Consider the following 24,883-nt stretch of genomic DNA (forward strand, 5'->3'; position numbering starts at 1 on the left):
AACAAAACATGAAGAATATGAAACAGCCCCAGGAAGTATAGCTCCAACTGGGACACAAAAAGACTGATATGATATCTAATATAAACCTTCAATGTCATTTCCCACTGTTTTTCTTTCTTATTTATGTCAGCTAAAGAATACTTGTTGTTACATCTTCCCATGTGTAATCCAGCAGAGCCACTGCTTTTCTCTGGTGTCACTTAATAAGAAGTGAGGGACTGGACTGAGAGGAACGAAACTCAACATACACACTGTTCATAGAAGAAACAAAGAGTTTCCATTCCTCTCTGAGGAATGACTGTAAAAGTTCAATGGGAGGATTCCTCATTGCCTTAACTCTCCCATGATACAGTCCTTGTGACTGAAATATGTGCCTCCTCCCAGTAAGGTACTAGATGGAGTTGACACAGACTCACTTCAGCATAAGGGGATAATCTTCCTTTGTAACCAGTGAATGGACATAGACTGAAGTAAAAGTGACCAAGGACAGCTAAAGCAGGTTCTCATTCTGACCCCCATTTCAAAGACATTCTGAACTCCATCAGACTTTAGCCTGCATTCCAGAGGCATTTTTCACAAAGTAATACACACGGGAATCTTCCCAGACCTCTGCCTGCATGAGATTGGTGGGTGCTGACACAAGCCTGAAACTGGCTTATATGGAAAACCCAGAGTAGCCAGTGGGCTTACCTACTTGTACCTACAGTTGTTGGTTTTGAATTAAACTGATTGAGGACTCAGGACACCAAACAGTCTTCCTATTCACCAGTATAACATAGATATACACTAGTGCCTCTGCTCTTCTGACTTAAAAATACTAGTCCCTGAAATGAATAATTGACTGCACTGGAAAATTATTTTCATGTTTTTTGTGAGTATTAGATGTATATGTTAATACATACTTGGTAGGCTGTGACACCAGGGCATCCTTGTGCAGTCTGTAACATGGGTAAACATTAAATGTACCAGGTTCCATTGAAACCCCTTCCACAGCAGAAAACTCCTTTTCAACCAAACCAAACATTTCCATCATTTTAAATCCTGGAAGGTATCAAAACATATATTTTATTAATTTAAATTAATACTGCATTACAGTAAACAAAAAAAGACAAAGCCAGTTGTATCAAAGAGTTTCATTCACCAACTGTTTGATACCTGTTAGCATGAAGGGAAATTTATTGCCTAATATTGTGAAAATCACATAATAAAAATGATTCCATAAATCAGAAACAAAAATTAACACAAAAACACTGTACCTGCAAAATTATTGCCATCTTTAACTACCAATGGGCAGGCTGGAAAAGAAGAAAAAATATATTTAAGGATACAAGAGATGTCCCACTGGGTCAGAACAATGATTCACTCAGCCCTGTACCGAGTACTCCATCCCCAACAGCAGCAAAAGGAGATGCTGTTTCAGAAGGGCATGCAAACCTGGCCACCTGACCACTCCATTCAGTTGATACTCCTCGAGATCCACGAGGGTTGCAGTAAAGATATTAAGGGGTACATTCCTATGTGCTCCATATAATATTCTATTATGGATTTCTCATCCATGAATTTGTCTAATCCTTCTAAGAAATTGCCTTCACAACCTCTTCAACAAATTCAAATTTGTTGAAAAAAAGGCAACAAATTCACTGCCTGCTGCATTAAAAAAAAGTATGTCTTATATTGGGTTTTAATCAAGTGTTTCCTAATTCTCCTTTTGTGAGTTTCTCCAGCCTAACCCCATCTCAAGTTCAATTACTACAGCTGGCATTCTCTGTACCTTTTCAAACTCCACAGTAGCTTTCATGAGCAACAGAGACCAGAATTGCACACAGTCCTTAAGATGTGTGCACACATTTTAAATAGCTGTAAGTCTGATTTATACTTTTCTTTTGGCAGGGAAGAGCACACACTAATCTCTTTCAGAAAAGGTGCCCTGGAAAATCAATAGGCCTAGAAGCAATATGTCAACCAAAGACAGCACCCCAGGATACTCATATTTGAAAATCACTTTTAGAATACAAGCACAAGTGACCAATAAATGCTACTGTTGAGTATTCTCATGTTCAACATTCTCTCTATGGTCAAAATCTCAGAACTGATGGTTCAGAAGCAACATTTTCTGTGCTTACCAGCTCTGATAACTCAAGAGTCTCATGATACCTCACAACCCTGTGCAGAAGAACTCCTCCCAATCACAAATTATTCACATCATCTGTACTTCCTGGCTTATATACAGGGAAATATATTGTGGGCACACACCTAAAAGCATATGAATTATTGACCTCTAACCATTAGGTGCTGCTCTAGAATATATTTCCCTTAATTTTCATAAAGAGATTGAAATTTTTTTTTTTGCAGATTTCAGAGTTTGGGTGCGTTTCATGCTTTTCCTTAGGCTACAACTCAGCTACTTTCTCTCATAATACAAATATGAATGATTGGTTCTCCATTGATAAATTAACCATGTGACTGGAATAATAATGAATGTAGCTCACTCTTACAGAGGGTTAAAGTAGCCTAGAAAATAAAATATATTAACCTTTTATGATTCTGAACTATGTTTCACATCTGAAATAAATTTTTGACAACCAATGGCTGCATTCTGGATTTACAGCAAACAACCCTTAATTATTTTGAAGTCACAACACCTTCATTTCCTTAATCTTTTATGGAAATAACATTAGAATTATAACATCAGCAGTAAATTATATTAAAAATATCAAGAATACCTCATAATAGAAAATTATCAGTTATAAACCCCCCAGTATTTAGTAGTTATTTTAGAAGCAAACATAAATCAAAGTGGCTAACTTGCTGATGCAGTTTCACAAACAAAAGTGATCAGCTCATCTTCAATCTTTGTAAAGGCATCAAAGTCATCCACAAAGAAGACGTGTCTTTCACTGGGCTTGCTGCCAATATTCACTAACTCTGAATAGTCAGCATCAGCTACTCCAATAGCAAAAAAGCTGAAACCTGTAAAACAGAAAAGAACACTCTTGTGAGACATTCATTAAGAGAGTGGAAATACAATATGAACACAATTGTATTTGCACTGGCTCCTTTCCTGATTAAATACAAAGGTGGACATTTTATTATTATCCTATAGCACAAGAAAATTCACTTATGTAATCTAAAATAAAGCTAATACATTCTCTGTGAAATATTTTTCTTGGTTATTTATGCTTAATTAGTTAAATAAAGTAAAACCTTGAGCATTTTGTTGAAGATATATGACTACTCAGCAGTTTAAAGTTTTAGCATATGTTTAAATGCTTTCCTACACAAAAATATCCATGTATCAAGTATATAATAAATACAAAGCAGAGAAATTAATTTCCTGTAGGTCCTTTACAGACTTTTTCTGTCTCATATTAATATATATAATATTTCAAGCCACTGCTGCCTCATGAGTGAACACTGAAATAAATGCATTCTCATTTCATCAACAACTTAACTGCGTTGGTTGAATCTCTTCTATATATTCAGCATGAATATATTTCAAAATTTGAGCCTGACTTCAAAGATTTAAATGAAATGGAAATTGTATCCTATATGTTTCAGGAGCAGTAGAATAGCTAAAAGTTTTTCAATATTTTCCTTTCCATCAAAGATGAAGGAAAAAAACCCTCTCTACATCAGGCTGAATCTATTTAATGACATACTGCTCTTGTAAGGCTCAGTCCCAAACTTACTCCAGTCAAGCGATATTATCTTTAAGTTTGACTGAAGCCCAGGGGCATTCATCACCTTCTGCAGAGCTTTTAGCATAACAAAACTTTGACCTAATAAATTACAACAATATCTTCATGTCTCATCCAAGATCAGCACCTCTTCATGCCAGTTGCTGTCAAACATACAAGTCAGTACCTGCTCCAACCTATCTGCAGCCTCATTGCACAGCACACTCGAGGACAATGGAGAGGGAAACTCATCTGCCAAGGTGACACATCCCAGTCAGCACCTAAACCCTCACAATACACCATCTCCTCTCAAGGCTGTTGCCAGTCTAATAATTAATACATGCAACTGCAAGACTTACGTGAGAGCTGAACGATTTTTGTTCAGCTTAGATATAGACTTCAATTTATTCACAAATACAGGGTTTTCTTTACTGCTACTTAAAACAAGTTATTCGAACTCTACTATTTTGTAATACACTTTATTTATGAAGGCACTACACTCAGCATCTAGCAACACAACAAGTAGGCAGACAAGCTGGACGATCACATTGGCTTTCAGGAATCCGTGATATACACTGGGAACTTCACAGCTCTCAAAGTTAAAAGCAAATAAAAAGCACAAATGTAATTTCTTGTTAGATTGCTTCACATTAATAGGCAGATCGTTTTTTTTTCTTCCAACCTTAGTTTTGTTCTGTGTGGCACACTGTGCCCTTTGGGTTTTGACACAAATCTCTACAACAATTAAATACTTAGACTCACAACACAGTGTGGCTGCTTAAAGCTCTAAAATCAGTGCTTAAAAAAAATTCCTAAAGGTAATTAGTGTAACATGAGAGCAATCAGAAACAGTAAAAGAACACATGAAAGAATTTTCAAAGGACCTCTTATATAGAAAACAAAATAGTTCAGTTTGCTTGTAACCACAAGACTACACTTTATAGATGACAATCCAGATTCTCAGGATCATATTCCCCAAATTCTTCATCCTGGGAGCAATTCCATTGACTACCACATGATTTTAGCACTGTTGCCAAAATTAAAACTAATGCCATTAATCTCCAAATATATCCAGAATCTAACCATATCCTAGTGTTATTCTGTCTTTCTCAGAAACTGCTGTTTTCTTTAAACTTGAAAATCTTCCTGGAGGAAAAGTTACACTTACCTCATGCCCACACTTACGGAGATACAATTAATGAAAAAAAAAAAAGGAAATGCGAGTAGTTCTTAAAACTACACATTTTACCATCTAGTTGCATTTCTCTGGAGACTTTGTTCACATCATCCTGTGATCGCCCATCAGTAATGACAACCAAAACCTTTGGAATGCCCCTTCTCATGCCTGCCTCTCCAGTAAACAAGATTTCTCTTGCATGTTTAATGGCTTTGCCTGAAACACAAAAATTGACAATATACTTTCACTGAATGTAAATGCAATTTCTATTGGTTACTTATAACTATCTTCTCATATCTTCTCAGATTTATTTATGTTAGACATAAATAAAAAGAGAAATCTGCTGGGTCCTGGGTAGTCTGTCAATTAGTGCATTCTGTAGTTATTAAAGCCAAGATTTAGAAAAGTTGAATTTTGACCCTAACCTTTGAAAATTTGATGGCTTCAGCCATCCATTTTTCAATCCAGAAGGTGAAGATCAAGAATATGAAATGTGTGGGTGTCCAGCTAAAGCTGGGATAAAGTTAAATTTCTTCTCTGTCACTGGTACAGTGCTGTGTTTTGGATTCAGTGTGAGGATAATGTTGATAACACTAAGATGTATTGGTTGTGACTGAGCAGTGCTTACCCTGAGTCAAGGCCTTTTCAGTGAGGCCTCTCTCAGTGAGGAGCTGCACCACAAGACTGGGGGAGAGCATGGCTAGGACGGCTGACCTGAACTGGCCAAAGGGATATTCCACATCATAAAACATCATGCCCAGTATATAAACTGGGGGAGTTGGCCAGGAGGGGACAATCACTGCTCAGATGGGCTGGCCATCGGTCAGTGATTGGTGAGCAACTGTACTGCGCATCACTTGGTTTCCTTGGGTTTCATTCCTCTCTTTTTGTTACCTCCCTTTTCATTACTATTATCCTTATATTTTACTTTATTTCAATTATGAAACTGTTCTTATCTCAGCCCACAGGTTTTAGCCTTTTCTGATTCTTCTCCCCATCCCACGGGGAGTGGGGGGGCAGGCAGTGAGTGAGCACTGTGTGGTATTCAGCTGCTGGCTGGGTTAGAGATAACAAAACCTTCCTTTCTGGACTGTAGGGCACAGTCCACATAACAACTGACAGTGCCATTGTAGTAAATGGAAAACGTGTTATTTTGATAATACTGAGACTGGATGCAATGCAACAGCTGCAAGAAATTTCTGTGCAGTCTGAGAACAATAAAACACATGTTTTCCAACTAAAACAGATTTTAACCCTTTCGGCACTCATCTTTAATTTCTTCACATCAGAAAGCTATCCTAAGGGATTAATTAAAATGCAACCTCATTCAGTTAACAGACATCTTCCCCCAACACAGTCTTAAACATCCCACTGAGACTTAACTGTCCTGGCTTATAATCAAACAGACCCTCCACTCTCTACAGTTTTTGACATGCTCTGCAAACTCCCTCCCACCCTCTCTCCCCTCCCACTTTTCTATCCACTTGCCAAGCTGACATCGTATTACTCCCCGTTCCACCTTCCACTGTCCCCAGAGTCATTTGCTTTTGCCCAGCTGTCTCTCTCTGCCTCCCTGATCCTTGCCATCACTGTTGGTCAGTGGGGTGAACGTGCAGCAGTAGGGGCTGAAGGGCGTAAACTACAGATTGCAAAGACTTTCTAATTTCCGTGCCCAACCTTTCATCTCCAGTGAGGACATACCATGTTCTCACTGTTTTTGCACTGATTAATTAAACCACTTAACTAATGGGAAAGAAATACCACACAGAGAGTAGCAGGGAGAAAATCTGCCTTGTAGTCATGACCTTTCTCACCTGTTTTTGTATTTCCTCCTTTGTAGGCTATTCGCTGAATAGCTTCAAGAAGACTCTCTTTTGTTTTGTATGCATTCAATTTAAATTCTGTCCTGGGATCATCGCTAAACTGAATTATTGCCACCTGTGCATACAGAAGATGTTCATTACAAAAGCACCACCCAGTGCATAAGCAAAAAGTGAATCTGAGCATTTAAAACAAGGATTTATCTTGTAACTTTGCTTCATCCTTCAACTGAAGCCAGATTTTTTTTCTCTTTAAGAAAGATTTCACTAAATAAAGTTCAATTTTACTCTCTGAAACCTTGGCAACCATCTAACACTTTCTGGTTTCATTTTGCAGCAAACAGGATGAGAAAAGTAATACCCGCTTTGGCAAAGCATTCTCAGTCAAGCCCCAGAGCAAAATCCTGGTTACAGCTGCTCACACATGTACAGTTATTCATATACAGAACTGCAGGGACTTTATTCAGTCTCCACAAATTAATAGCTGCACTTAAGTAACTCAAGCTAGGGAGCAAGACTGAAGCAAGTAATAGAAAGATTCAAGAACATATTCTGAAACATTGCCTCTCTCAAATACGATGCTACATGAGTTCAGACCCTGTATTTCAATACTATACACTAAACCCCTACAACTCACAAAGCACACATTGAATTTCATATTCTATAAACGGTGCCTCTGATTTAAAAGGAGCTATTATGCTTAAGCTTGTGCCTAGGTTTCTGAAGCACCATGAACTATATTCTTGGAAAATAGATGTATAGGAAACAGTAAAAACTAAGTATTCTTCAGGGTTTGGAAAAGTTGAAATTAATTTTCCAATGCGATCCCAAACGACATATTATACAGGTAACACAACAGTAATATATTTGCCAATAATTTGTTCTGGAGCAGATTCAAACAGCTCTCTAAACAAATACATAAATAGAACAATCATTGTAAACACTGTATTTTATTTCAAGCACTGTAGATTCTGTAGAGCATGTGATTTTAAATAAAACAATATTTACTTTTCCTTATCAATGCCATTTTTAGCTTATTTAGAAATCAACACCATAGTGAGTACCAATACCAAAAGCATTAACACAACATAATTGTCATTGCAATAGTTTAGAGGAGACTGAAATTATACCTAGCCTTCATGCTACCAAAATCCATATCATAAAATTTATCATATGTTGTGCATAAAAAGATATTGAAAAAAGATACTATCCTTAAGCAGTTCATATTTTCACAAGATCTGTGAAGTTATGTCACTTACTTTTTGATTCATTTCACTTCTGGTGCTAGTCTAAAATAACCTGCCGAGTCCACGCACCCTTCATCTCTCTACATTTGATTACCTGTGTTCCATCAGGACCAATCTTATCCAAAGCTCCAACAGTGCTATAGAGAAAGCTTATTATTTTATTGAAATTGTCATCTCCAATACTCCATGACCCATCCACCAGGAATGCAAGGTCAGCTTTGGCTGCTTTGCACACTGAGAAAGAAAAGCAAAAATTTTTGAATTAGAGCAATGCCTTAACTCCTCATAAAATCTCATAAATCACTTAAAAAAATGCAACTGTCATGAAAAGCCCTTGTTTAATGGTAGTTAATAATGCTTTATCAAACAGACCTGCTGGCATTGACTGCAGTGCAGGTGTAGAACCAGCTGAGCTCTGCAAGGGGTGAATTGTCTGTGCTGACAGATCCTATCACAGAATATACTTCACGTGGTTCTTTTAAGTCTGGCTAGCCATTTTTATTTTTATTTAGATTTTTAAGTAAACTCACACATGAACTTATACAATGCCAGACTCCTAGCATGACACAGTAAGCAAGATTAGAGAATCTTGATTGTGGAAGTTCCCAAAGAGAAACTAGTCCATTCAAAAAGTTACCCTAAGTTCTGTAGTATCTAACGCACTACATAGGAGCAATGCAAGTTTCACCCACCTCTGTGTTGTTGCAGCAAATGCATTTTAAGATCCACTCCCCACAGGTCTAAAATACTGTCAGAAGCAGAAAAACATTGCATCAACACCTTAAAATTACTATAAACTTGCACATGCAGCACTTACCCTCTTTCGCAGGCGGGATTGTAGGTGGTGGAGGTGGTGTTGAAGGTGTTGTTGGTGGTAGAGTTGGAAATGGTACTGGAGAATAAAAGGAAGGAATATTCAAGCATGCTTAAAAGCCCAATATATTCTATCTATAATAAACACAGCATTTTCTACTCCTCTCTGCATTTAAAATTCATTATCTCTAATCCACTGGTTACGCAATTAGAAATAAATATAGGTGAGTGTGTGCAAGTAATGTCCTCCTCTTCTGAACACCCAAGAAAGGATACTACTATTACAAAACAATTAATGGCTGCATTTCAATGTGAATGATACAATGATACAGCTGAACTACTACTGGAACTGCCCCTTTTTAAGTTTCCCCAGTGTAGCAGACCATGTGACAGCTCTATTATTGACCTAGAATCCATAATTCATTTTTTAAAAGGTCAGTGTCCTTTCCTTTTCTGATCACAACCAGTCCTCAGTAACAGAAGGTACGTCTCTGAGCACCCTGGAAGGAAGAAAGTATTAGTCCTGCAATCCACAATACAAAGTGCAAAAGCAAGCCAGTGCCTGCACTCAGAGCAGATCACAGTCTGCTCTGATCAAGATTTTTCTGAATTTGGTGAAAGACCTTGTTACGTTTCCAGCTAGAAACACAGCTCCAACCATCACTCTACAGGACTGTGGCTTTGTTGCCTGCAGTAACTTCTACTAAGGTTATTATACAGAGTTTCTGAAAACGTCCTTCACACTTTTGAAAATTAACTTTGTATGACAACCTTGCAGAGACCAAGCTGAATATTCAATCAGATTGACAGCTTTGCTGAATGCAAGAGCTCTATTTCGTGCCTTTCAATACAGGCCAGCTGAATTCTCAGAGATAACATGCACATGTGTTGATTTCCACAACTCTGTGTAAGGAAAAGCTTCTGCTTTTGTTCAAGGGCATTTTTCCCATTTTTATTCAATGCATTCAGCATAAGAAGCTGCAGGTGACAGTATATCAGTCCTTCAAGTAAGACTAAATTTGTTATTTGCTATTACACGTAAATTACATTTACAAACAACTGATAAGAGTTAGATATGACAGCCTGAGAAAAGGCACCTACATTTCCGAAAAATTAGTGCCAACAGGATTCATTACAATCCTCATGTCCACATCCAAGTGGACTTCCACTGCAACTGGTGGGGCTTTTCCCACTGGTTTCAATAAGATAGAGGGCTAAGACCGAAACACCTACAAGGAACCAATGCCCAGGACATCCATGGTCGCAGCAATCCAGGACCAGACCCATTTAGAAAGGGTCACAACTGCTGTAATGTGACTTGAAAGGCTGCTCTCAGCACCAGAGAAGTATAGGTCACCCTGAAGACTTTCTTTCTTCAAAGAGTTTCCCTCTGAAGTGATACAACTATTTGTCTGCATCACAAACCATCTTTCTTAAATGGACATGTAGGCCAAGGTGTGTTCTTCCTCATGCTTCCTCCTAACTCTCTTAACTGCAGAGCACCCTAAATGCACTCCCCAAAAAAGCTGGAGAAGCTTGGCTTGTTCCTCACTGCCCTGAGAATGAGCCCTGGACAACTGAGAAGTGGAGTCATGCACCTGTGCAGGTTTTTCCTATGTGAAATCAGAAGTGTGGGAGGAAAGGAAGAAAAGCATAAACATTATCTATCCCGAGAGAAAGGTAACAGCATTGTGGTGTATAGCAATACAGTGTAAGAAGAAGGGTACCACTGAGACTGGAAACAGGTTAAAAGAAAGATAATGTTGAAATATTCGTTCTGTTATTCCTGTACTTTGTTTTGCAGTATTTTGAACTCATAAGAGCAAGATATTGCCTTCATAAATAGTTGTGATGTGGGTTTTTTTGTTTCTTAGCCACGTGTTACTGAGAATAATAATAAAAAAGGTTGGTTGGTTTGTTTTAAAATACTTAAGTAGATTGGGTATCAACACCCCATTTAATTGTAAATTATTCAAACACTGGTAAAATTTTACTAAATGACAAGAGCTGCAGCACATAAAACCTTCTCTGTTTACTTCATTTTTCTGTACTTTTTCCCTGAAGTCACAGATATTCAGAGTATCCCCTAGTGGGACTTTTTATAAAGAAAGCTAAACCCTCCCTGTTTCATTCTCATTAAGAAGCACAATACAGTTGGTGAATGTGACTTCACAAGTAATTCACAGCAGTGGGGTAAGAACCCTGCACTTCTGCAGAGGAGTCATAATGTAACACATCTGTGAGCAAAGGGCAGAACATGAGAAGCAATGAAGCATTATCGCTGCTGGCTGCACTCTGCTCTATTTTACTCACACGTTGTCTCCATGATGCTTACAGCAGGGCCCTCGATCTCCTGAAGCTGTGTATGAACACTGATTTTATATTCAGTTCCAGGCATCAGCTCAAAGAAACAATGTCTAGGTGTCCCTCCACCAAGATTTACTTCTCGTGTTTTTCCATCTGGAATTACAAAAGAAACCATTAATATACTTTACTGTTTTACTGAATAATGTAATTTAAATCCTAAATAAGAAGAGGACATGACAGCAGATGAAGGGCAAGTGGTTGACATAAATTAATAAACTATGTGCTGCCTTATTTTTAGAAATTCACCTCTGTGCAGAGGTTCCTGTAAAATTTAATTCTTCATATTAAATAGGAGCTGAGGAATGTGTCAAACATCTTCAAGAAAAAAAGATGAATTTCAGCCCATGCACTGAAGTTAATAAAAATACTAACACTGTCATCAATGGGCTTTGAATCCAGTCCTAAATTATCATTCTAATGAGGAATTGCTGCATTATGTAATTCTATGGCAACAAGATACTGTATTCCACTAGTAACCACTTAACAGGATGGTTAAGGAATAGTGTTTACATGGTTCCAAAATTAACTCTGCTAAATTCTGAAGTGGAAAGTATGTTGTCAATGGAAAAGGCTAGGGTACTGGAAATAGAATAAGGCATATTTAATGATAAGAATCAAAACTTCAGCACAATTCAAAATCTGTAGCAGAATGAAGTGAAATACAAGCAACCAATCTCGCATTTTACAGTGAATATACAAAAAATGCCAAACAGTCATTCACTGCCAGGGAGAAAACACCTGATGTTAATCAGATGCTACACTAGTATAAAAATAATACTATTATAATATAATAATAATAATACTATTATAAAATTATAATAATAATAATAATCATTCCCTGACTGAGACACACACCCAATCTGACAATCAAATCCCATCATGACAGATGCTAATAAGGAACATGTGTTCACACTCTATCTCATTCTGCTCACATTTAGATGCTTTCAGCTCAGTTAAAACAATTCTGGCAGTTCTATATGAAGAAAGCAGAATGCTGGCTAGCTCCCAGACCAGAGGGAAGTCTGTGCTGTCTTGTGCCAGCCAAGGTCTCTGCGATCTGAACAGCTTGTCTGTTTTCCAGACCTTCAAACAAACCCTATTGCCATCCACTTGCCATGCCACAGAAAGGTCATTACTTCTTTGCCACCAAATCAGTGTTATTTTTCATGGTACCTTTAATACATGCTATTAAATGCTACTAACTGCACTTCTCTCAAGTTATCCAAAGCTTTCAATTTATCACCATTTAAAATATCACTGATATCCCCTTGGGATAAGAGAGGTAGTCTGCACTAACAGTGACATCCCCCCATAATGTCTTCTGGCTACACCTGAGAATAAGTGAGATGGAAGAGACTGCAATCTACCCTCTACATAGTCAGCAATAAAAGCATCAGGACACCTTGTGTGGCTACATAAAAATAGGTCATGTTTGCCCAGATGAGTAATCTTACTACAAGCTAAAATGAACAATCAACAGAATGAGAATAGACAAAACTGGACATTGTTCTGACTCTGTGAGCATGTTCTGGATTCAATCAGTGCTTTCCTTACCCTTCTGCCCTCCTCTCCTTTCCATCCTAATCCTACAAAGCTAGTGCTGATGGTTTCTTTACAAACTTAGATGTATTCAGTTTATCCTTTATCCATCTTCTGCTCCTCAAGGCGATCATCTATCTTCTACTGACAGATGAAAGTCCCTTCCATAAAAAGCACAAGTTATCAACATCTGATGTAAAAGGACAGAAATGCTACTTTTACATCTGAAAGTTTCACTGTGTACACAACTCTCTTCTGGTCTGTCATTTCCAGTATTTCATGAGTCTCTCTACAGGTCCGACTGCACACAATTTCTTAGCTATGCAATTCAGATCTCTGGATTGGGCTGTAGCTGCTTATTTAGTAACTTACCCACAAGTGACTCTATAACTACCCTGTATGCAGTTGCATGTCTATGAAGCTGCCACTGAGCACACAGACTAGTCATGCGGACTTGATAGGAATCCAGATTTGTCACACCCAGGTACACTGAAAATTAAATATAAAAAAATTAGATTTAGGCCTCTAATATACATAGATAAAAAAATGATAAAATAACTATAGTGAAACACGTGTCAATTAATTTTTAACAAATAATTTTCATAACTGCTTAAAAGAAGTCAAAAAAATCCAAGACAGAATTTAAAAAAAGTGAACCCCTAAACCAAAAGTTTGGAACTTTAGTTGATTTAGTTAAGTCTAAATAATGAACTGTTAAAAAATTCAGTTACTAAAAATAAGTATAAAAGTATCATAATAGCAGCAGCGTTTCTGTCAAAATCCAATTTTAAATTGAGCTTTAGATACATAAAGACCAAATAATATTATATATATGGAGCCAGAAAAAAAATTAGATAGCCTTTCATTACAGAAATTTTTATTTACTATTAGGCAAATATATTTTTGGCTGATAAATAATATCCACTTTATGATCTCTGACTTGATAATATCTAGCAGATCACTTTAAAGCCTGATATAGTCTCATAAAAAGAGGGACTTTTATTTCAGGAAAACAATTTGCACATAACTGAGAAAGTCTTCCCTGTGAAAATTTTTTCTGGGAGCTGCACAAACCCATAGTTATAACAAAAAGCAGCCTGTAGAGATCTGAACAGCATGAAATCATTCTTACAGGTTTTGGCTACGCCTGTTAGGGCATCACTGAAGCCTGTTGAGTACGAAGCAAATACTTTAACACTGTACTCCGTTCCACTGAAGAGATTTAGAATGAGAATGGTATTAATATCATCCCCTACAAAAGTCTCCAACGCAGGACCAGGAACTGCAAAAAGTGAAATAAATTAGAAAATCATTTGCTCGTCCACTGAATTAGATACATCCAAAAATTGCGCTCCTAAAGTTACTGCTACTTTTTGGCCCCATTTTTTTAATCATACACAAAGACATTCTCCTCAATCCTTGCATGTATAGAAAACACAACACACTTGGGAAATTCAGCAGTGGGATTCATTAAGGCAGAGCTAGACACTGGCATCTATTAAGACCCTTTTGTTCTGCTTCACCCAGTTACTACTGCTCTAAATAGGCAGCCAAAGATCTCCTCGGTCTGATGGTGTGCCAGGACCAACAGGGGGGACAGCAGATGCCAGCCAGCAATACAGTCTCTTGGGGGTTCTTATACAACAGCATCATTTAATACTGTGCAAAAATGATAATGAAAACAGAAAAGAATAAAACTTTCCCAAATCAAAATAGCAAACAGCTCTTTTGTCATCTCCCCTAGTTGTTCTGGATACACTTCAGAAGCCAGGCAGCAGTATTGTCTTTGGACAGTGTTTTAGTCCCTTAATGGTCACACATTTGTGTTTTGCTCTCAATAGAGGACCCTGTTTTTCTAAAGAAATCTGAGGGAATTTGGCTGCCTTATCTAGCTGCAATGTGCAGGTGGGCAAAGGATACAGCACACACAAAATGGGCAATGAATAAAATGTCAAGTGTTTGGGAAGAAACAAAAACTTGGTATTGTGAGGGGAAGGAAGTTGAAGAATAGGAGAACACAGAAGAGAGGAACAGGAAGAGAGCAAAGATAGTCTCTGAAATAAATAGTCACAGTAAAATGACATAAAAGGACAGATTGAAAGACTTGGGATTGATCAGCCTTAAGATGGGAAGATATTAGGAAAGACACTTCCACAGTGACAGTAGTAAAAAACTGGAAGAGATGCATAGAGCAGTTTTAAAATCTCTGTCCTTGGAGATATTACAAATTCCACTGGATAAAGTTCAGCAAAACCTGTTCCAAGCTGGCACTGTTTTGTTCAGGGAGATCTCCAGAGATCTCCCCCAACCTGCATCATTCTGTGACTATGAAACTTTCATATCCAAAACTCAAGACACCTAAGTAAATTGCACTTTCAAGGCTGTACCTGTAACTGATGGATTTAAGTACAAAATTCAGTAAAAGGTGATGTCAAGACCTTGTACAGTCAGAAGGATCCACAAAAAAAAAATCAGTTTAAAAACTCACTGTTGATAGGTTTGTAGACAACTCTGTAACCCATTGTTGTTGACGGTGGGGCATCCCAACTGATGCGTAATCTGTTGTACCATTCATCTGAGACACGTAAATTTCTAGGAGCAGACAGGGGTACTAAAAGGAAACCAAACTGGCCTTTTACAAGTTTATCTCATACAAGCACATACAAGACATGGAAAAAAAAAAGTGATACCCAGTACTCTCAGATTTACAGGTAAAATTACCAGGGTGAAACCTTTAATCAAAGTCATCCTTTGAATTACCTCAATGGATTAATTACAAACTTGGATCAACAATGATTTTTTAAATTAATTACAAACTTTGTCAGTACATTTTAAAAAAAAATATTATTTTTTTTGTAAAAATGTAAAATAGAGATAGTTATATATTGCATAGTTTCTTCCAATCCAAGTGCACTAAAGTTTTTAATGTATAAATCATGCTCTTTTGAACACTTAATCGCATCAAAGGAATGATTTATAACTGATTTAAGTCTCTGCACAAACAGTACTTCAATTTAGGCAGAAATTACGTAAATTAGGAGAATAATCCAATAAAATTATACTATCATGACTAGTAGTGCATAATGAGATGTTTTTTTCAATATCCAGTAGAGAGGAAACTAAAACTACATCTGAGTAATCGTTTGGTACTTGGTCAGATCTCTAGAAATAATGCAATCACTTTTATAAGAACTTCAGCAGCATTTCTAATGACCTTTAGGAAATAATGATCTCACACAAAAGAAAATCTAACTGTACAATTGTTGGTTTGATATCATCTCAGCAGACATTGTTTATTTTCTGTATCAGTTTGCTTGTCCTTGGTGGGTTAGTTATCAAGGACTTACCAGCTTCATTACTCAAAAGGTTTCTGCAAACTCACAGTATTTGCAGATAAAATATAACTTGTTAGTTAGAAGAAACCCATTGTTTATAAATGAATCAACTGAGATTTATATAAAGTTCAAGTCCTATAAATCATGCAAAATAAGCCCACATTTATACTAAAATACATTACTACAGCCAAGGAAAAAAGGCAACAAGAGCAAGCCTTTTTTTCATGCATATCCTGGCCAAAGACAAGCAGAACGTTTGTACTTACGAGTTTTGCCAGGAGCCGAGACACTGACTCCTTCCCCATCGGCATAGATGGGAGTTACGGTAACTTTGTATTCTGTATCAGGCAGCAGAGGGTGAAGCAGAAGAGTATTTTGTCTCCCAGGTACCATTACCTGAAGGGTCAGAAAAAGCAGAAACAACCAAACTTAATGACTGGAGCCAAAAAGCTTTTTTATCTTACATCATCTCTTCATTCCACTAGCATTGCTGTATAGCTTGCATTTTCAAATATTCTTGATGTTCTACAGTAAAATAAAATAATTACATTATCCATCCTTTTAACAGGTCTACTGTTGTACCCAACCAAAATAAAAAGGAGAATGTGCCTATGGGATAATACCATTTTATATTAAACCTATGAGCCACTACAGCTCCAGAAACCATATACTACATGGATAGTTAGTACTGCAACAATTTTACTGTAGAGACAAAATATATCCTCTATTTTTATTTATTGTATGACATTTCTAGATTTTCTGAAGCTATGCACATTAATAAAGGTTGATTGTTATGTTCTTTGGAGACAGAAAATTCTCCTTCCCTGGAAGGAAGGAAAATCAGTTCATGAGATTGGGAAGCACTGAACTGAGCAAGCAGGAATAAAACATGTTTGTCTCATCTTCTTCTAGTCTGGGAACAAGCAAATGAAGGCAGATATCTAGGAGTAGGAATACATCCCACAAGTACAAGAGGATCCCAAACTGCTGTGAAACATGGAAGATCTGCAACAGAAGTCCAACCAGAAAACCTGGTAGAAGTAGAGAAGCTGTAGAAATTCCTCCAGGCAGTTTTTGCTGTTCTAGAGTAAATGTTTCAACTCACCGAATTAAGCACAGTAAAAGGTTTCCCCATAAGCAGCTACTTCTAAAACTCTTCAATAGATTATAGTATTTAGCCAGAACCTCAAAAACTAGTGTCACAACAGTGGTGGTAGAGGTGCCAAGCAAAGCCTTGCAATCGCTTAAATTGTCAGCAAAATTTTAATCTCAGAGAGACTCCAAAGCCTGAGTGGAAGCACCTGGAGTGGGCACGATAGAAAAGAGAAACTAGTCCTATGTTTCCTGCACTGACACCTGCGCTCTGAAGTGATGCTGTTGGAAGTGACAGTGAATTCACAGTGAAATGTGAATCTATCCCCTGAGCCAGCAACTGCACATATTTGGCAAGAAGTTGAGAGAACCTTAAGCCCATTAATCTCAGGGGTAAAAAGCAGAAACTAAGTCTATAAAAGTATTTTGCTGTTTCAAAGAAGACTGATGCATGTGATGATGGCAAAGTTTTGAAGCATATACACGAGACAAGAAAGGTCTCACCAGTTCCAACACTCCAGGATACATTCAAACTACGTCTAATTTTGGCAAGTGATACAAAGAAGGAAATTTATCTAGTTCACACAGGTGTTGAGATTTGTCAAAGAAGTGCTTCGTTCTTTGATCAAAACTGGACTTAAACCATCTAAATACATATGCATAAAAGATTCCCACATCCCTCTTCCATATATAAGCTCAAAAAATACAAACCAAGTTTTCTGAAAAAAAGCTCCAACTTTTTTGGTTTTTTTAGGGTAGAGGATGCAAGCATTGAGAACTCTATCCTTTCCACATGTGCAAATCAGAGACCTCCTGCAGACCAATACAGTTTTCAGCAGTGAGAAACACTTTTGGCTTTAAGGAAGAGAAAAAATTTGATCTTTCCAGTATGTACAGCACACCCAAGAACATACATGCAATTTAGGGCTTGACCTTTCTGTATTCTATTACATTTTCTAGTCCCTGATTTTCAGCCAATTGCATAAAGAATTATAAAACTTATTAATATTTTTATGGAAAGGGAGGCGTAACTGAAACTTATATCACTGAAATCAGAGCCAAAAAACTTAAGCATTCACCACAGAACCGTCACGCTATAGTACATTTAAGTCCAAATTCCACAAAACCTTTGGGTTCTGCTTAAAATATGTACTTAAACATACAAGGAGTCCCCTAAAAACTGAACATCTGTGTTGTTTTATTGACATCTGTGCTGCAACTCTCAGGTGCTTGAAGCCACGTGATAAAATACATTCCTTCCATTTAAAGTGTGCTTAATTTTAAGTATAATCTTACATAATTCCTTATTCAGTAAAGTATTTAGGCACGTGATTAATTTCAAAGATGAAACAGGGTTAATCTGTTTGCTGAATGGTGACCAAAGATAATAAGACTTGGGAGTGTACTTAAAATTAAATATTTTGTAGAATTAGAGCCAAGTACCTACCCAATCATATAGTTATATAATTTTCTTTAATGAGGTTTTCAATCAGGTCTAATATCCTTCTGATAGCCACAATTTTAATACCTTTCCTACAGTTTTAATTTAATTTTAAATAACAGTCATTGAATACTGGAACAGAATGACATTTACACCATCCAACTGAACTCGAGAGCTGAAACAGTAAATCTGAGATCTGAATTTCAGAAATTTTGGGTTATTCTCAGAAGATCAGTACAATTTGTGCCATTACACTGTGCAAGTTTTCCACTATATTATATACTATACTAACATATAGTCAAGGTAAATTCATAAAGCATGTTTCCCAGTCCAAAGGGACACCACTGCATTGAAAACTCATTTTCAGATTACAGTTGAAAGATGGCTAAAAAGTAAGTTTCCAGCAGGGTCTCATAAAAGATGAATGAAATCAAAATGCAAAAAACCGATTCATATTTTCCTAGAAAAAAGATATTTTAATATTTTTATTGATATATTCTGATATAGGGCTAAAAATGTCAGCTGCTAGACATCAAAAAGAATAGCCCATATTTTTGACATAACTGTTATATCAACAGAAGTGAGTTCACATGGCAGACACAGAGGGAGAATGATGTGCAGAGTACTTTTGCATACTGAGCTATTTACTAAGAAAATAACCTTGAAAAATATACAACTTAATCTTTTAAATGTATCTACATAGAGCCATCCCAAAATTTTATAACTTAGTTTTAGTGGAAACCAAGCACTGCAAAACTATATTTCCCTAATTTAAAAATAATTTAAAGAGGCACTTGGTCTCACAGAATTCTGAAAGTATCTCAAAATTTGTGAAATCTTAAAATAATATAGCTAGGGCTTCTTGTTGGTTTGTTTGTTTGTGTTTTGGTTTTTTGTTTGCTATATGCTCAAAAGAATACCTGCAGGAATCTTCGTTCTTTCAAATATTTTCCAAAGTCTATATGACCAGAAGCTTTTTCTGTGTAGGACAACTTCAGTTTTGACCATCACATGGTATTAGAAAAAGAGCAAATATTCTTAGGCGCTTAGGTTAAAAAGTCCTGTCCTTATTGTGACATGCTCAGGTCAACTAGAGGTATGAAAACTCTGCATTTGAACTTTAATTACATTGCTTTAGCATAACATAAGACACTTCAGGAAGGAGTAAAACTGCTGAAGGAAAACCAAAATTACTTAGGACTGTCCTGTACAAATATTTAAGTGTCATTTAACAAGAGAGAAAAAGGCCTAGGAATAAAAAATAAAATTAAACATAAAATGATAAAAACCCAAACTTGGACAAATTTAAAAAATACAGGAAAAAGAGGACAGCCAGCCTGTCTTTTAACTGTGACTTCATTAACCATCTGTGTGACTGGGCCCTGATCTTACATTTGACTGCTGTTGCCTGCAGTGCAGCAGGTGCTATACAATCAGAACTTTGAAGTTCAATCTCACAGTAATACCAAAGGCAGATCCTTTACTAATGGCAACAAAAGTGTCATATAAGAAGAGATCACATCTTAGCAATTATTAAACAAGCTTATGAAGGCAATTACAAAAGCCATACAGACCATTCTTACCGCTTCCTCAGAACGGTCACCCTTCGCAGTGAGATAGGTCACTCTGAACTGCTGGACACTGTAATCTGAAATGTCCCACGTCACCCTCAGACTTGAGGTTGTTTCATCATCTATAACAAGGTTTCTGATTCCTGTTCGAAAAACTAAGTCCAAAAATATTTAATTAATATTTTCTCAACTCTATTTTTAGATTTGAAATAATTTAGATATTGTGCTAATTATCAACAAGTAGCTGCAAGCTCTGCTGCAGTCATGGTGGGTCTGCATGTCCTTCATGGGGCAAACCCATATACTTCAGTCATACTTGGGTTTAATAACATAACAACTGTAAGCACTTACTAAAATAACAGTTACTCTATACTGCCATTAACATATATTATCCCATCTGCTTTGTTTATCTTACTTGGATTATGGAGCTTTAGAAAAGTCAAAACTACAACGCTTCAGAAGATAAATAATCCAGAAACATTATTCCTTAAAGGTCAGTCTAATTCCAGGGAAAAGAAACAGAACACCCAAAACTAAACGAAATTCTGAAGAGCTTCCAAGCTCCTATTTATAAAGGGAAAGATAAATTCTGTCTTAGTTTTCCAAATTAACCTGTGTACTCCTACATAATACCACTGGTATCATTCAGAGTCCCTACACTATGTGATGGGTTGGCTCCTCATCCACACATGGCAGGTGCAGGAAATTGTCCACACACAGAAGGGTGGTGCAGAAGTGGTGTCCCTTCCCATCAGAAACTGGGGTTATCAGCTCCTCAGCAGTATCACAGCTCTCTGCCCCCAGACCTAGTGGTGCCTGTGGGGAGCCTCAGTGCTGTGCACTCAGCATTTAAACCACAGCAGTTGCTCTGCTTACCTGCTGTGGTGGGCTCAGACGTTGTGGCACTGGTAGTAGTCGCTGTGGAAGGCATGCTGGTAGAACTTGCAACTGAAAAACAGTACTCAGCTCACTAACAATTCAACAAGACATGGAAGTCACAGTATTTTTCTTGTATTTCTAACTATGACAATGAAACTATTTGCTCACACATACAAGTATTCCCCACGCTTCAGGCATTTCAAAGACTACAAGGGAATTATTCATTTAGGTTACTTTAGGCCCATATATTTGCAGGATTAGCATTTAGATCTACAGATAAGACATAATTATAAACTCTAGAATTAAGTAACAGTGCATATATTTTCCCAGATTTCTGGCTGAACTATGCATCATGACTTCCACCTTGACCATTTGTTAAGGTTGTCAGATTAATTAAATTGAAAGTTTTTTCAGAGTGCTTTATTTCTGTCCAAGTAAAAAACAGAAAATACATTCAGCAACACTGGACAACATTAGCATAATTTCAATGGGTAAGGGCTCTTGCTTAATAGAAGGTTCAAGATTAGGCCTGCTATTAAGTTACTAAAAATCAAATAAATTTTTGAACTTATACATAAGAAATACAGCTGTTTACTTAACCAAGTCATTATCCATAGAAAGAGAATAGAACAATCTTCCTGAAATACTGGCCACTGTTTTGATTATAAACCATAAAATACACTGTACATGACTGTCAAGTTTTATCTTTGTTACTGTCATGTTAATGTCACAGGATGCCTATGTAAGCTGGTTTCGACCATTATTTCAGGCAAGAGTGAATTCACCACTAGTGAGTATAAATTACATAAATAAAAAAAGTAAAAAAATACTGAAAATTCCAAACATCTTAAGCGAACTTCCTGTAAATTATTTACTTTAAAAGATTTAACACACATCCCTTCAAAAATCTGATATATCTTCTCATAAGGAACCTTGTTCAAAGACTAAATATTGAAATGTAGGATGGAACAATATCTACCCAGTTCCAAAGGTTATTAATACCACAGGTCAGACAGAGAGCCAAACCACCATTTTGATTCAAAGCCATCTCCACATAATATTAAACAAGAAAAGCAAAAAATACAGTCAGCAAAGCCCTGGTGCTAAAGCACCACATTCTTCCATATTATAGCTACCCAAAGCTAACCATATTTTATATATAAGCTATAAGCATCAAATCTAAATCACTTAAACATCTTTAAAAATTACAATCAAGAGTTTGTCTTACATGTAGCTCCCAGAACAGCAACAACTTCACTTTCAGTTTCATCATCAAAAACTGCCAGCAAAGAAACTTCATATTCTGTGTCGGGCAACAAACCCTCTATAACATGACTGTCTGCATCTCCATTTATGACAACCTAAGTAACACAGCAAGATTAAAGAACATCAGTTCTGCATTTGATTAATTTACATTAACTGACTAAAATGAAAGAAGGAAAATTAATTCTCCTTTAAAATAAATTATATCTACACTCAGATCTGCCCAAAAAATTTTTTAGCCATATTGAAATAAAAAGTATCACAGAGTACATCTGGGAAAAAAAAACTTAAGAATATTTTAAATGTATAGCCTCATGCTTTCACCCACAACTAACTAATTGCTAAAGCTGAACATACGCCTTTTTTTTTGAAAAATTACTACAATTCAAAACAGTTATTAATTAAAGCAATATAAAATGGTAGATTAACTTTCATTCACATTCATACCATTCAAGCACTGTTACGACAAATGCATTCAGCATCTCCACAGCCTTACAAAATGCTGTTTCTATACCAGAACTGTAATCCCAGTTATGATTCCACATTTCTGAATGCAACTTGAAAGAATATCTGCTGCAGACTTGGGGATTAGGAGAGATGTCCTGATGAGAAGTTTGCTATATGGTGTGAAGTGTTAAATAGTAATTTTCCTTACTTCTACCTTTGACAGCAGCAGAAGATTCACATGTGCAATGTTAACTAAGCAGAAGGTATCACTTCAGATTTTTTTGTGTTTCATTTATTTTATTGGAAGATATCAACAGATGGGGAGGAGCTGGAGCGCAAGGGACTATAAAGCTTTAGGAGCCTGAGCAGTAATTCTGGCGAAACGGGCTGACCAGTTTTGGGAATAGTTTTTAGGTTATGCAGACAGATACTACAATAAAACAGCCTTTTTCTAGGTTAACACTGCCGAGTTTTTAAAGGTGGTCACTATTTACACAACATCAAAGTTAGATTTATAATGAAAATCAAACAATAGATATGTGCTGCAATCTACCACAGTGGTTAGCAGAAACAGTGAATCCCACTTCATTCTTTTAACTACCACGGGAGATTTCCTGATTTGGTCCTGGGGAAAAGGGACCCATAACACAATTTGAGATCAGACCTTCTGAACTCAAATACAAAAATCAAAAGCAGAAAGAAATGAGTTGGGGCCATGCCTTCTACAACTATCAAGTAATGAATCAGGCATCCCATGCTGCGCACTTTTTGGCACAGATTTTCTCAGGAAAATTTCAGGAACAAGCTCTGAGTGAAATTAGCTGTATACTAAGTAGATACAGGCAATGCTTTCCTTTTCAACTCCCCAGAGCCTCTAGTTGTGTATCAAATATTTATAAAATATCTATACATTGTTACTGTCTCACACTTAATTTTGGCATACTTTCTGAATCATCACCCTCCACTCCCTGCCAATGTAGCCCACAAAAAACCATCACAAAGTGCTGAACTTTCAAGTGGGCAGGACAAAAACCAGAAAAAAGCACACAAGTATAACAGCATGCATTCTCTACTGTAAAGGTCACTCTTAAATTTACTCTGGCTTTTTAGTGCTAACACCCCACTGAACCCTCCTCACCCATCAGCAGTGTGGGTGAAGTGAACTGAGAGGTGTGTAATTCACCACCACCCCCTGACCCCACTCAGCTAATTGGCAAGTTGGGTCTTGGAATAAAGACAGAGGGAGTGCATGTTGTTTCTCTGCATGACTGATCACTTAGCTGGGAAAGAAGCTTAAAGAGGGAACAGCCTGGAGGTGTTGTGCTATCCTAGACCTGACCCCATTAGAGAGGTCATGCAAGGAGAACAAGAAAGCAGCTTGGGCATTTTTAATATTTCAATATGGTAAAATATTAGGGCCTCCAGCAGTTCACAGTGAATACAATGAAGAAGTGGAACCTTAGCAGTTCAAATATTTCTTAATAATTTATTCTCACACTCAAAGAACACAGATACCTTGAATTTCACTTTAAAAAGCACGTCTTAAAGGGGTTCATTGCAGCTACTCACTGGAACTTAAACAGAAACAAATCAGTTCATCTACTGCAGAAGAAAGTGCTAGAGAACGACCTATGTCCACTCACTCATCTGCCAACTCCTTTTTTTCCCTGCTCAATCCTCTAATTTCTTTCTTTCTTGCATGAATACCTTTCACTAGGTAAAAGGGAAGAAAGAATTAGGCTAAGTTAAATTTACAGAAAAAAATGACACATAATCTAAGCCAAATTGACTGCTTTCTGCCCTAATGGATGACAAAACAATTCATGAAACCTAGGGCCAGGTGGGAAATGTCATCTTTCCCCCTGAGTTCTGTACCCAGATAAACAGTTTGCAGATGTGGCCTCTTCTCACACTGCTGATGCCAAGAGAGCAAGATGTATGAGAGTCATTAAATACTGAGAAGTACAAAAGAAGCCAAAATGATGAGTAAATAAAGAAAGAAAGGGAAAGAGGAAATGAGGCAGACTATGAAAATTTGGGAAACTGAGAGAAAGTGTCTGTCTTTTTCTACTTGGAAAAAGATAATAAAAAAGGAAAAGCTAAAGGGATGAAAAATCATTTAAAAATTCCATCTGATGAAAAGGGCACTATGGATAAGACATGTAAGGGCTTAAAGCAAAAGATACAGCATGAGGGGGAAAAAGAGACCGAACTG

At 37.0% G+C, this 24,883-nt stretch overlaps 1 protein-coding gene across 1 annotated transcript in view; it reads right to left on the bottom strand.

The window, feature by feature from the left end:
• COL14A1 (collagen type XIV alpha 1 chain) overlaps positions 1-24,883 on the bottom strand; it is a 114,539-nt gene that overhangs the window by 36,154 nt on the left and 53,502 nt on the right. The window contains exons 17-31 of the mRNA XM_032693881.1: positions 22,187-22,319; positions 20,956-21,027; positions 20,083-20,234; positions 16,242-16,371; positions 15,129-15,251; positions 13,773-13,922; positions 13,013-13,129; positions 11,048-11,194; positions 8,739-8,813; positions 8,016-8,155; positions 6,669-6,792; positions 4,927-5,070; positions 2,806-2,970; positions 1,257-1,295; positions 903-1,041 (exon numbers count right to left, since the gene is read on the bottom strand). Of these exons, the coding sequence (XP_032549772.1) occupies positions 903-1,041; positions 1,257-1,295; positions 2,806-2,970; positions 4,927-5,070; positions 6,669-6,792; positions 8,016-8,155; positions 8,739-8,813; positions 11,048-11,194; positions 13,013-13,129; positions 13,773-13,922; positions 15,129-15,251; positions 16,242-16,371; positions 20,083-20,234; positions 20,956-21,027; positions 22,187-22,319 (1,850 nt within the window). The remainder of the gene's footprint in view (positions 1-902; positions 1,042-1,256; positions 1,296-2,805; positions 2,971-4,926; positions 5,071-6,668; positions 6,793-8,015; positions 8,156-8,738; positions 8,814-11,047; positions 11,195-13,012; positions 13,130-13,772; positions 13,923-15,128; positions 15,252-16,241; positions 16,372-20,082; positions 20,235-20,955; positions 21,028-22,186; positions 22,320-24,883) is intronic.

Source organism: Chiroxiphia lanceolata, chromosome 1 (genome assembly GCF_009829145.1).
Source record: "Chiroxiphia lanceolata isolate bChiLan1 chromosome 1, bChiLan1.pri, whole genome shotgun sequence".
NCBI lineage: Eukaryota > Metazoa > Chordata > Aves > Passeriformes > Pipridae > Chiroxiphia > Chiroxiphia lanceolata.